We start from the raw sequence: 13,683 nt of genomic DNA on the forward strand, positions 1-13,683 counted from the left end.
GTAAAAAGTTCTCGTGTAGTTTTCCCGACATGATACGGATAGATAAAACGATAGGCTTTTGCCGCCGACTACAAATTTTTAGAAGCAACGCGGCTCGATTTAAGGTCTCCAGATTATGTCACTACTGATTATAATCTCTGGTCATGTATCGACACAAACGACGATTGGCTTATTATTTATTCAATATAGGGTACCAGACAAGAGACTATGACTTCAGGATAGCCTGATAGGATCGAATGGTGAAGTTATTCAACACTAAATCCTTGTTTCAGTGGTTCTAAAAGGAAATACAATAAACAATTATTATCGTTTAGACCACCGTCATTTAGCTAGGGTACGTTACCAACATGTTGCTTTTCTAGCCGCCCTCCTTAATCCCTAGAGATCTTAAAATCATACGGAAAGCCAAATGTGTTGCTTTGAACACACATGAAAATGACAAAAAATACCGCGGGCCACAGCTGCAGTTTATACAGATACGTTAACCAAACCAGCGGTCCGTTACTACTGTTTGTAAGGAAATTTAGCTATAGCTTGAATCTTTACCGTATTCCATATCATTCACATGCACAAGTATAGAGTTTCCTGACGCTTCCCGTATTATCGCCACTCAAAATCACATACATCGCTGTAGTACGTCCATTCTGCACGATTACGTGTCCTGTTGAGAGCGGTCAACAAACGAAGCTACTTTTACTGCCAGTATCATCCTGCGACTGCAAACGCTTTCTCCAGTGGTTTAACCTTCCTCGTATTACCGTCACTTGCCATCGTTCCCCGCATCGTCGATGCACTTAATAATGATGCTAACCTGCAGGTGCCAGACGGTGGCAGTCGCTTGTAGCGAAGCTAGATTGTAACAGCAACATGATTGTTTGCCACTTACCAATTACTGCTACCACAAATACCTACCAGGTCTGTCCCACCTCTACCGCCCTGTTCTGCCTCTTCCCGCTACCGCCACTACCAGTTCACCGCATCTCCTGACCAACGTGGCCCCATTCTCCTCCAATCATCCTGCAACATCGCCCTCGACTGCGCCCACATCCGCTCCTCCGTGTCCCCCCCCACATTGGCAACAAATCATCGATGGCGTGTAGCAACAGCATGGCAGGATGGACTGTTGTTGTTATCGTAGCAATAGCAGCTGTCTCCGAAAACGAGAAACGGATATATATAGAAAAAGGGAAAGAAAGAATAAGGCTCAAGTATACACACAAAGAGAGCGAGAGTCGTTGCCTGCCGGAGAGTGCCGCTGGACGTGTACCCGGTCAGCCTCTCAGCCAGAGAGAGATGAAGCATCAGACAGCGATGGGTTGCTCATTGAAGACAGACGCAGGAGATTCGCGGCTTGCTGAGACATCGTAATTGGCTCACCTCGCCTAGTCCACGGCCTTCAGTCCTGCATAGACTTCAAACGGAGTCGGCTGCTGCACCGCCAATCGGAGCGCTGGGCGGAGCCTCCAAAACGGCCCGACCAATCAGCGATCGAGCAAGTTGTCGTTTGTCTGGAATGGCGGCGCGCGAAACAACGTCGAGATCCACACGCAGGGGTGTTTTAGGGACACATGTCGGTTATTATTTCACTGATTGAAATCACTTTGCAGTGATTGCCCGTTCGGAGTGACAGCGAGGGCGGCGGCTGCAAGACACGAAAATCCTGTAGCATCAGTGACGGCAAACGCACGTAACTCATAGCACGCAGAGTACGCGCGTGTAGTTTGGCCACGCGAAAAGAAACGATGGTTACCTATTTGAATGGTATTGCGAACGATAGAAGTATATTTACCTTACTCAATTACTAAATTGATTGAACCTATATATTTTGAGCGTAATTGTAGTCACATGTTTGCTCTGTCGAACAGTTTTTCCTGCAGTTCAACTTGAAAACTTAAAAGTTAAGAAAAAACGTGTTAGTCCTCGATTAAAACTTGTGCAGAGTGTACTCTAACTGTTTGCTGTGTGCGGGAAGGTTCAAATGACGACATCGTGAGAGGACCATGGAGAAGTTAAAAGCGTCAAAGGTAGACTGTCACGAGATGCCGCATCGAAGTACGTTTCTAATTCGGGATATACTTGCGGCCGCTCAAGATGGTCAAACCAAGAGGGAGCTAACTGCTACAATTGGATCGCAGGAGAATTTTCTACATAATGAGAGCAACGACGGTAAGCAGAGTAGGGATTTTTTCATTGGCACACGTTGTGACATACTACATTGATATAAGTTGTTCATGATGGATTACTTACCAAGATAGCCATTAGCAAGTCTATATAGACGGTGCAACATGAAACGAAACGAGACTAATGAGGTAAGTTGCGAGCTACAAGTTGCATACCGTCTGATCAGCCTTAAATGTGCAAGCATTGAACTTTCACATGCCAATGTTAACTGCCGATACTGTTACTATTTGTTTATTTCTCTCATTTTTATACTACGGGTCGTCTTGATAAAATTGTCGTAGATTAATAGTGACAGCCTTCAACCTGAAAAACAAACTTTCCTATTAAAGTAGTGCCGATAAATGTAGTTCTTGGGTCTAGTAATAGTATAGTTAAAAAATCCTCAGCTTTTTAATTTAATTAAAATTGAGTAATTTCAATTCATATGGTGTCGATTTTTCATTAGCGATATGAAGCCAAAAAAATAGATAGTTATAGTCGAAATTTCAGTACTAACGTAAATTAGGTACACTTGATACTTTGGAATAGGTTCATAAAGTAGCAAACAGTGGCTATAAGCTTAATTATAGTTTAATTTTATCGTTCGTTATACTAATTTATCCCACATAACTTGAATCTAAGCTAGAATTGCTTCTCTATGTAGGGTTATAAGCCGTTTGTGCTGAGTTTAAAATGTCTCTTCAAAGGATTGCTATCCTTGGAGCATAGCTAATGGGGAAAATACCACCATTGAAACTGAGACAAATTTCAGCAACTGCTAAATACAGGCTTCAATAGTGCTCCCGACTCGGTTGAGGTTATCAGACCATAAAACACAGTCTTCGAAGTTTCTAGTTTTATTTTTTAGCTTAATTAAACCTATCAGGAAAAGATCAACAGTCAATGTACGCGTATGAACGAGATAAGCCTCTACTTATTTGTACCTGCCATCAAAAAAATTCTATTTCAACCGGAAATAGCGTTGAAGAATAGGCCCATCCGGCCATAACTATAGGATCATGCATTTCCTAAATTTTTTATCTAAATTCGACAAATCTACAATTTAAATGAACGTATTATATTTAATAGGTTTTATGTAAGCTAATATGTCTTTTCTCTAATAATACATCGATGGTTCTACGCGATAGCATAGGAAACAAATTCAAACTGTAGGTAGTACCGGAAATCACTGGACGTTCTATATTCATGTACAGATCGACGATAAGTCATTGATTTTCCTCGGTACAACCCTGGTCAGTAGCATCCACCGCATATCTATTTTGTGTTCCCTTTGGATGAGCGCTCCGCGTGATTGTTATCTACCACGTTTTGTCATTTATGTTTATGATTTGGCATCTCGAGTCTCGATGTCAAGGCATCCGCGGACGCTATACATCATGCAGGCCAAGAGGCCAAGCATGTCCTCAGCACTTTGCAACTCAAGCAGCGGAAACAAAGGCCGCAATATTTCAAGCAAGCTCGCATACAGCAGCAGATCGACATTATACATATATATGTACCGATAGATAAACCCAGCCGTCAGGTCTAGGCACCAGCTCGTGACAGTCCTTAGTGAACACTCTAACATCTCCTTTAGCCTGCTGGCTCCCTCAGTAGCTTTTGACCTCTGCTTCTCCGCAACTCCATGCATCCATGTGGGTGTGTGTGTACATTATAGGTATAATTTGACGAATTAATTCATAAGCCATAATCATTTCGCTCTTCCGACCCTCGTTCTTGCCTTCTTCAACCTGGTGGGAAGTATCGCGCATGGATTACTTAACGAGTAGTGAGCCTCAACAGTGTGTTTGGTCCCTGCATTGAACGAAGCACGCATCACGAGGCTCGTGCCTCGTGGTCTTTCCTCGAGGAAAGCTGAGTGACGGCGCGTGACTGACTATTGATTCTGACTATGCAAATTTCCACTAGTTCAAATCGAGCCGAAGTGGCACATACTTCAAATCGATTCGAGTCACCATTCAACCGAGATCTAAATATATAACTTCAATAATTAATGCAAAACTGGAGTTCGTACCTCTAATTGGAAGGGCAGCTTGTTCTTCTTCTTTAAACTAGCATCAGTTATTTTACATCTTAACCACCTTATAAGTGTCCAACTCGCAAGGAGCGACGAAATATGTACCCAGGAAAGTTGCGAACTCAGTATGTTTTTCAGCACTAATCATGCTTCCTTCCACAAAAAATTTTCATATGATCATATTTCAACTTCTCTTTCATCTGACATTTAGGCCCATGAGAGAAAAACTCGATGGGTACCCCTTAACGGGCCTTTTTCAGTTGAAAACTCAACCACGTTAGTAAGTGCGAGAATTTTTCTCTACCTTAATATTCCTTCCAACATAATGACGTGGCCGCGTAAATTTAAACGGTTACTTATTAGAATTACAGAATTAGATAGATGACATATATGTGTACATATATGATACAGAAACTATTTTCGAATAACTGCTCGTCCATTATAGCGCACAGATTCGACGGCTGGCGTCTAGCGCTAAATTTACCTCTGCTTTATGACCATGTTTTACTGACAGGAAAAAGAAATCGATCTGCTTTAGCTACGAACCGTGCATTGTTACGTTATTTCAATATTAGGTATTACAAAGGTGACCGTTTCATTACTGAATTGAGAATTGGGGGGTAATGGTCTTGACAGCACCAAGTTGGGGCTGAGCCCTGAACTCGACCTACTTTAGATAGGGTAACCCGGTGGTGTCCAATTATGCTTCAGTATTATTTGGCCAATTCTTCCAAAAACAAATTGGATGTTTTTTTCTTTTCTAACGTTATTTCTATATCGAAAATTCAGGTGTAACAAAAGTGGTTTCTGGGTTAATTTTGAACCTTTTAAATCCAAATCCTATTCAGCGCCTTCTAGTTCACCTCACGGAAGTCATCCACAGATTCTTCAAATGCCACATGATAACTGGCAATAATGTAGACTTTAGATTTCTGGGAAAAAAAAAGAAAGATTTGTTATTGACGCCTAACCTCACGTAAAATGATTAAATAATAGTCAATCTTCGCTCAAATTGCGAAAGTGACGCATTATTGGCTGGGTATTTCATGCAGATTATATTTTATTCTAAATAAACAGCCAGATTTCTCTAGTACTAAAGGTAACGGATGGCCGCATGCCTGTTACCACAAACACCCTGGTGAAGTGTAACCGTGAAGTAGCTTGCAGCGCATTAGTCACAGAGAGAGGGACCCGAACACATCACAAAATCGGCACATTTTGCTAAAAGTCGGACAGCCAATATGTCAAAATGAAACGCCTCTGAACTAATTAAAAATTGGATATACTTAAAGTAGTAAATAAAGAAAATATACAAGTTTAATTTAGTGATATTTATAGTTTCTATGGCAGTCAAATTTTTATATTGAATAAAATCTAGATAAAAATCTTATATTAGAAGGGAACATTAGAATCTACACCCATTCTTGCCGGTGTTTCGTGGATATTTTTCCTCGTGAAAAGTACGAAGGATAAGCCTGACAATTATGTGAACAGTAGCTGCATGGACTAGTTCATTGCTGATAATTAAAATTTATTTCTCTATGGACAACTTAAACTTCAGTGATACAGCTCTTGAACCCAAGCTAAGGTGGAGCGCGACGCGAATTCAGCACGGACGCAAAACGCAGAGGGATATCAGTATACAAGTATTTGGATAACTGTGTTTCAGCGATTCCGATAACCATATTCGGGAGTCTTCGTTACCTCAGACACTTGTGACTGATCAGAAGATCCTCATATGGAGAAGTCAACCATTTTCTGCTCATAGCTTTCGGTAGATAAAAAAGAAGTTCTCGAAAGACTTGCGGATAAAAAAACTGTATCATAGTAAACTTTCCTGTTACGCTTCGTAGAGCTAAGGTTTCGAAGACTAAATACACACTTGTATGATTCTTTCGGAGCAAACAAAAACCTTCACCAATTCGTGGCATTCAAAAGGCCTTACATGTCTTCTACAATTACTAACCGAAATTCAGATCATTTTCATATGTTTACATTTTGATATAATATAGAATGAAGCATTGACTCCGCATTGTCGTATGTAGTGGTATAAATTATATAGATACGAGCTTTTGAATCACGAGTTCTATAGAAACACAGTTATAAGCACTGGCAATTTCGACTAATCGTACACCCAGGAAGTACCACATTCGGGACCCATTTTGAATGGATGACTTAATTTTGGCCGGTTGTTTCATCTTGATTTGTAAAAAAATTACAAGTTCATTCTGGGTCTCGAGGTATCTTGGCAGCCCCTTCTATCGTAACCTGATGATGACTGCGGCATAAAATTCTGACCGCCATTACCACCTGAAGTTCAGTTGGGAAACCTTACCCCTTAAAATACGACTTAAACTACCTTTCTATATTAAAGCAATCACTCCTAGCTTAAAACCTGTAACAAAAAATGGTGACTGAAGATCAAAGAAGGAAATGTGAGCTTTAGTAAACCTGTTCTAAGAAAAGTCTAAATGCTCTCAAAAATTAGTTGCAAGGCCTCATTGAAGAACCTTGTTTTACGTACTACCAAACGCAATTAGGCATTTTTTCAAGTGGCTGGTTCATGCACGGATCTGAATCTAGACATCTTTCTGTATTTCTGAAATATGGACGCAAACACGTTTCCCGCACCATCACGGGGGCATATGATCATTAAAAAGGCTACTAAACTTTCAATTTAGCTTTAAAATAAACCATTTAATTACTCGACGCATGATGAACGCAACAACTTTTATGTTACTCGACGTTGAAATGAGGTTCCGTCCCTCAGTGAAATTCCGATTTCTCCGAAAAGCTGGACTATACTTAATATATGGATCACACCAAATCACCATATATGAGGCCTACAAAAGTGACAATATCTACTCTATATATAATAGATAACCTTTCACATGTTATAGATTTTCTCGTATGAAACCCCTTTTGTTCCCGATAGTGTAAATCGTCCTGAGGAACATCCTGGGTGGCATTCCAAGTTTGCCACGCAATAGCAGGCATTTTGTAGCATTCAGTTGAAACATTTTTAAGCAGTAATTAGTCAAACGGTAAACGGATCCGGCACGATTAGGGATTATAGCTATGAGCACAACGGATTCGAGTGTGTCGATCCGTATCAGTAGTTAAAGCAACGACATCTAAAAACCTGATTTCTGGAAACAAAGGCGAACCATTTCTAACTAAGTTAGCAAGTTCTCTCCGTTAAAAAGGGGTTGTAGTCAATAACAGCATTGTAATATAATGAACAGCTAACAACGATGCGCCCCGTCTTTCGACACAGCCATTATATTTTACGTTGTTAATATTGGTACTGTTCATAATTACACCCAACTTACTAACTTATTTGCATCAACCAAGTACCCACTTTATGAAGTGTGAATAACTTGAGACAGACATGGACAGTTAGTACCGTTACTTGGCTGCTTGGTCGATCGGTCTGGCGCCTTCTGCCACCTTATCTCCCCTTTGATGATGTCCTGCTGTGATTCTAATTGGCTGATTCGTCGCTCAACCCACAACCGAAACAGTGTTACTTTAACTTCAGTAACTTACAACAACGTGCAACATCAATTCTGCAAGGAGACAGGCGACGATTGTGATCATAAGCCGCTGTTTCTGACGCTGCTGTCGGCTGAAAGTCAACGGTAAAGTGCAGCGAATGCAAGCGCCTGTTATAATAACTGGGCCCACACGCGCCTTCCCAAGTAATAGCGTAAAGTCTCATAGAAAGCAAAGAGAGTCCACAAACTCGTGCTGTACCCGTGGGGGCTATAGGCAGGTAATATTCTTATATCATTGTGTACGAGGGAGTGCCTGACGACGTAGTTTCTATGCAAATTGCAATTAGAGGAAAGCAGGCCCGCAGGAAGCGAACAAACAAACTGATGGTAACAAGGCAGGAATTTTAAATCAGACTTAGCAAGCAGTTAGCGCCTAGAGTTGTCACGTTGAAGCAACACAGTGTGTGAAATTATTTAGAAATTATAAAAAAATACCACAGTAGATCGCGTAAAAGATAAAACAGCTTAGTACATGACACACAGTCGTGTAACAGATTCAATGGTCGAGATTAGTGTGCTGAAACAGACTACGTATTGCTTGGCCTTACAAGGTCGGTTGTCAGGTGTGTCCTTCAACGAGGCTCAAAATCGCCATTTTTGTGGTGGAAATGGTTATCTCGAAAGGTCTTCTAACTAGTATGCGTTGGAAGAACAATCGAGACATATCTTGAAAGAATCGGAAATAAAAAGGTGTAAATCTCGGCTCTCACTCAAACCGTGTGCTTGATAAAAATCGTCGGCTGAAAACAAAATGTAATTGGACCATTAACTAGCGCATATAAGGAGGGTTGTGATTTTACCAACAGACAAAATAGAATAAAACTATTAAAAGTTTATCAGCCATCTACTATCGAAACAATTTATTAAATACATTGATAGCTCATCTCTAGAATAAAAGCCATCTTTTCTAACTTGCTATGATTGGGCACATTCTGTTTAATTATACATATGATTTGAAGCTCTCTTTATTTGAGCAAAGCACGGTTTCGTAGGTTGAGCAGGTTATCTTGGTAAACTCGAATCAACGTCCAGAGCACCCCAATCGATCGAAAATACCCTTCACATACGCGTGTGAAAAATACAGGGTATTTTAGAAATATCTTTGTATCTTAATTAAAGCAAAAAGAAAGACAGCGGGAATGTTTCGTGTAGCGATTTGTATTGGACTTGCATATAGATCTCGAGACCGCATTGCTAGAAAAAAAAAATGCCCAAAAATAAGCCCGGACCTCAGATTCGATCAGACTTACGTTTAGCGTACAGTTATTTTTCGTAAAGCATATAGAATGCTTTTACCATTATACCAAAATGTGAATGTCCTGACAGAAGGGTAGCACTTAATTTCAGAGTGCGGGGATATCGGTTCGTCGGAGTCAGATATAGACGTTGGCCGTGAAGACCCGGACGATGATGTGAAGTCTGCTGGGAGCCACTGTCATCAGTCGCATGCAGCCGATTCTTCATCGGCTCAAAAGAAACCACGGCGAAGAAGAACAGCATTTACGCAGGCCCAACTCGCCTATCTTGAGAGAAGGTCAGGTTCAAAAATGTGTCTGTGTTATGACATCTTGCTCTGTCTAACTACTTCTATTTATTACTTACTCAGTTAAGAGTTTTTCTTAATCTACTTTTCCTTATGACATATGTGCAAACACTATTATAGCATTAAAGGACTTACTTAAGCGAGGTTTTTCATTGTGTGCAGCTTAAACACCAAAAAAAAATTATAATTCCACACAGAAATGTCGTGTGACTCAATAGCCGACCATCCAAATGGCTACTACGTGTTACAGATTTCGAGCTCAGAAATATTTGAGTGTCGCGGATCGAGGACAGGTTGCAGAAACGCTAAATCTTTCTGAGACGCAAGTTAAAACCTGGTATCAAAATCGAAGAACAAAATGGAAAAGGCAAACGAATATGCGGATTGAACATCTCAGACAGGGGCAAGGAGGGCTTGTAACGCCTGAAGAACCCGGGCTGGAAGCCGATCCTGACGAGGAAAGGACATCGCCCCCAACAAGACATGTAAGCGATAAGCGAAAAAAAAAGCTAATATATTCAGGGCCGTTTCCGGGTGTCAAAAGAGATGTCCCGCTTGTACAGACAATTATGACTTCAATTCGGGCTTCCAGTCGTCTTTTTTCAAAAAATAATTCGCCCGCAAGTGCATCTTCCAAAATTCCTTTTCTAAATTCCCCAATGGGTTTTCTATGGTATAGTAAGCAGGAGTAAAGCGCTGCATGTAGAAGCGTTGTAATCCAGCTAGAACACGTACAGAGAAAAATTCTAGAAGGTGATAATCCAAAAATCTAAAAAATACGAGGTTTCAAAGCGTGCCCAAGCCAAAGGGTCCAAAAGACACAATAGGTCCATTGGAACTTGTCTGGGCTACCTTATCGGCGTCTCTCGAAGATAATCGCTCATTCGTCTATCGAAATTCAGTGATTAGCTTAAATGGATCTTTATCTCATTTTGACAAGTCTTGAGCCCATTCAATTTTATCCCGATTGTAAAGCTTTGTTTTTGTTAATTAAATAAGTTTTGATTTAAATTGAATCGAGCAATTTTTTGAATTTTACAAGGGGCTCGTCTAACTCGAATACATTAGATAATAGATCTTTGCTCATGTTTCGTACACGAGTTTTCTGCTCTTGCCGTCATGAGTTCCCGGTTTGTTCTCGAAACAACTAGCTTTCTCCTAGAACAAAATCGGGAACTCATAAAGGCATGAGCGCCGCCTCATAAGAGCCCCGAAATTTGTTCTGGGTCATCTCGAACACGTTCTATATATGTTACAAGTCAGCCACAATGAATATACAACAGAATGCAACTCCTAGTAAATGAAAAAAGGTCGTAGATTCTTGGGTAAAGGCTTCTTTAGATTTACCGCTATTTTAGATTAAAAAAATACAAGCATCTAGTGTAACTTTAACGCCCAAATATAATTCGTTTACTGTTCTTTAGCTATATATATATATATAGACGTAAGTGGTCCAGAGAGAGATTTCTAAGGAGCTCGTTTTTCTTTATGTATTACTTTGCTTGCAGCTAGCGTTTCTACTTCCGGGCGAACAACGCTCTTCTGGATCTTTGGTACCCCCTCATATCCGTAGCTGCTTCTTGCCCCAGAACATGAACAGTATCTTCACTTCCGTATATATGACAAACCTTCTCCAGGGACATCTGCGGCCTAAAGAACGAGATATGATATAGACAATGGCTAATGCAAAAGAGTTCTACTAATAGAAAGCATCATCTTCATCACAGTTCTTCTCGAGAAGAAGCGCATCAGTTAAAAAATTTGGTTATTTTTCCTACGGTTAGACAGGGATAAATTACATTTGAAGTAACCAAATTCTGCTACTATATATATATATATATATATAAATACTGGTTAAACTCAATCACTAGATCACTACGTCTCGCAGACAAGAGACCTTAATAAATGTTGCTTAATAAAGTGTCATATCAACAGTTGCACTACCAAAAAGTGCCCTTTCTGTGTATATTTTTTAGAACCCTCAGTAAGTTTACTCTCATATATATTACTTGCGGAAGCAGAAAGGAATTAGTTTAATATGACTGCATATTCATCATTTCGATTTATGCGGTGAGATCCATTATTTAGTCAGATTTGGAACGGTGCTAGATAAAACCTAAATGTTCCAAGTAGAAGGTTTAGTGTTGAATTCAATTTTGGATTGCCAACTAGTTGCATCTATACTTTGGCTTCTATATGTCCGATGTTGATTCATGTACCTATTCTATACCACGAACATAAGCGACTCGCGGGAAATCAACCCATTTCATTACAATTATGACCCAGTCATGTACACACTAGACCATTTTATTAATCTCATGAGTATTTCATATATAACTCTACATACACGTATAAAAAAAAAAAAAAATATATATATATATATAGTTAATCCGACGCTAATTAGTGGTAGGTATGTTCTCTCTACAGATGATGCGTTTCATATACAACTGAAAGGGTGCCTGTCGATGGGTTTTACGGGAGAGGGGATGAGACAAATACTGGGACGGGTGGGGTACCATCCACGTCTAGTAGAACATACCCGCCATCGTTCTCTATATTGTCCTATATAGCCCGTGTATATATACTATTCAAGTATATTCAAATAGTACACCGAAATGTATACAACATTCGCTTGTCCTTACGCTTCGTTCTGGCTAGCGCCACAGGCCTTGGTAGTCGAATTGTGCCGGCTGCCGCTTGAGCGAACGCACGGAGTTAAGAGGAAAGTTATTGCACACACACATGCACACATCTAGATAGAAATGATAAAATGTAGAGATGCACATTTTAGCAGAAGATCTATTTCGAGTGTGCTTGTATTAGGTACCATATTTTGTTTATTGCAAGCTTTGGCCACCAGACGCGCTGTTGATCCAAAAAAGGTAAATCATCGATTGTTTGTTGTTCTTGCAATTATTCCTATCGTGTATAGAAGTGTTCGCCCAAGATTTGTTTCGTGATGTTTTGCCTATTTTGGTCGCATTTGTCAGGCACATAAAGGAACCAGGCTGTCGACGCGAAGCTGAAAAATCCAGTTGTTTTTTTTTTGCCCCGTTTGTACAATTTGACAGCACTTCTAATGTCATCACTGTCATTCATAGTGCGCTATTATTTATACCAGTGTGTACCAGTGTGCGTTATCCGTAATGTACATGCTGGCTCGGTAGTCTATGTTATCGTATAAAGCCAGCTTCTATTGAACGTCAATGGCACCATTGTAGTGCATGAGTGGCAATGCAATATACAGAGGTACCAGGGCCATGTCACTGAACAAGACAATTCTTATTTTGTGCTCGTTGAGACGCAACCGCCTTTTGACGTGCAGCGGCAAGTGTGCTACTTTGTACATAGTTAATTCGGACACCGCCGTATTCGCGTCGTTCAGGGAGTCGATAGATCTCAGCCTCGTCCTCAGTACTAGAAGTGGATTCGGTACTTTCGCAGGTCGAACAACTGCTATCGTCACGATCCCTTCTTGACTTTGATGAGCTGCGGCTTTTGTGTGAAGATGATCCGCTCCTTGATCGGCTACCATGCGACGAACTGCGCAGGCTTTTGCGGGTTTTGCGTTCTCTCGAACTCTCGCCATCGCAACGATCTTCCGATCGGCTGCGGTGCCGTGACGCATGTTCGCCACCACCGCTACCGCCGCCGCCGCTGCCATGCTTCCTTGCAGATGACGATGATAACGACGACGATGACGAAGAAGACATCGTAGACTTCTTCTCTGCTCGGTTCTCGCATTCGCCCTCTGACTCCGAGCTGGACGAACGTCTCCGATGCCTCCTACGGTGACGTCGGGTAGTGTTTCTCGAGGCAGACTTTTGCTCTTCATCGGAATTGGCATGGCCAAGGCTGGGATCGAAACGCACCTTCGATTTCGACTCGCGTCTCATTGAGCGCCGTTCATCAGAGGGATGCACCCGATCTTCGGTATGTACCTCGGCCCGAGTTTTAACCTGCCTTTGAAGAATGCCGTTAGGGGGTCCGATCGATTTCAGAATAGGTGGGCTGGGTAGCTGTTGAGGTGTGATTGGCGACTCGAGTTCAAGAGCCTCAGGAGGTTGAACAGATGGTCGGTGCGGGTTCATCAGCGGTAATGAGAAGTTCTGACGTACTGAACCAGGGCCGGCAGAAGCTGCTTGAAGACTTGTTCGATGGACCTGAAAGGCACGAAGTATTTGAATAGTTATATAATATGAGTTTTAATCCAATGGGATAAATGAGCGTTGAGAGATATTATTGCTCAGAATACACACGTAAACATATTAAGCCGCATAGAGTAAACGCCAATTTGTACCTTTTATGTATATATATACGTATAGAAAATTTTGTTACCTAAAATAATGCCTGTTATTCACTCTATTATGCTGTTTCACTGTATG

At 41.0% G+C, this 13,683-nt stretch overlaps 2 protein-coding genes across 3 annotated transcripts in view; one reads left to right on the forward strand and one right to left on the reverse strand.

Annotated features, from left to right (window-relative positions):
* Positions 1-1,566: 1,566 nt before the first annotated feature.
* Positions 1,567-11,719, forward strand: LOC111264593 (uncharacterized). Its single transcript, XM_022840682.2, has 4 exons — positions 1,567-2,166; positions 9,103-9,289; positions 9,549-9,783; positions 10,807-11,719. Exons 1-4 carry the CDS (start codon positions 2,001-2,003, stop codon positions 10,969-10,971), a joined length of 753 nt encoding a protein of 250 aa, XP_022696417.1. The 5' UTR covers positions 1,567-2,000; the 3' UTR covers positions 10,972-11,719.
* The window catches only part of LOC111264449 (uncharacterized), a 71,650-nt gene continuing 69,556 nt past the window's right edge, over positions 11,590-13,683 (reverse strand). For both annotated transcript variants that reach the window (XM_022840410.2, XM_022840489.2), the window contains exon 7: positions 11,590-13,461. In XM_022840410.2, the coding sequence (XP_022696145.1) occupies positions 12,562-13,461 (900 nt within the window). In that variant the 3' untranslated portion in view covers positions 11,590-12,561. The remainder of the gene's footprint in view (positions 13,462-13,683) is intronic.

The sequence above is a fragment of the Varroa jacobsoni genome, unplaced genomic scaffold, assembly GCF_002532875.2.
Source record: "Varroa jacobsoni isolate VJ856 unplaced genomic scaffold, vjacob_1.0 scaffold_9, whole genome shotgun sequence".
NCBI classification, from domain to species: domain Eukaryota; kingdom Metazoa; phylum Arthropoda; class Arachnida; order Mesostigmata; family Varroidae; genus Varroa; species Varroa jacobsoni.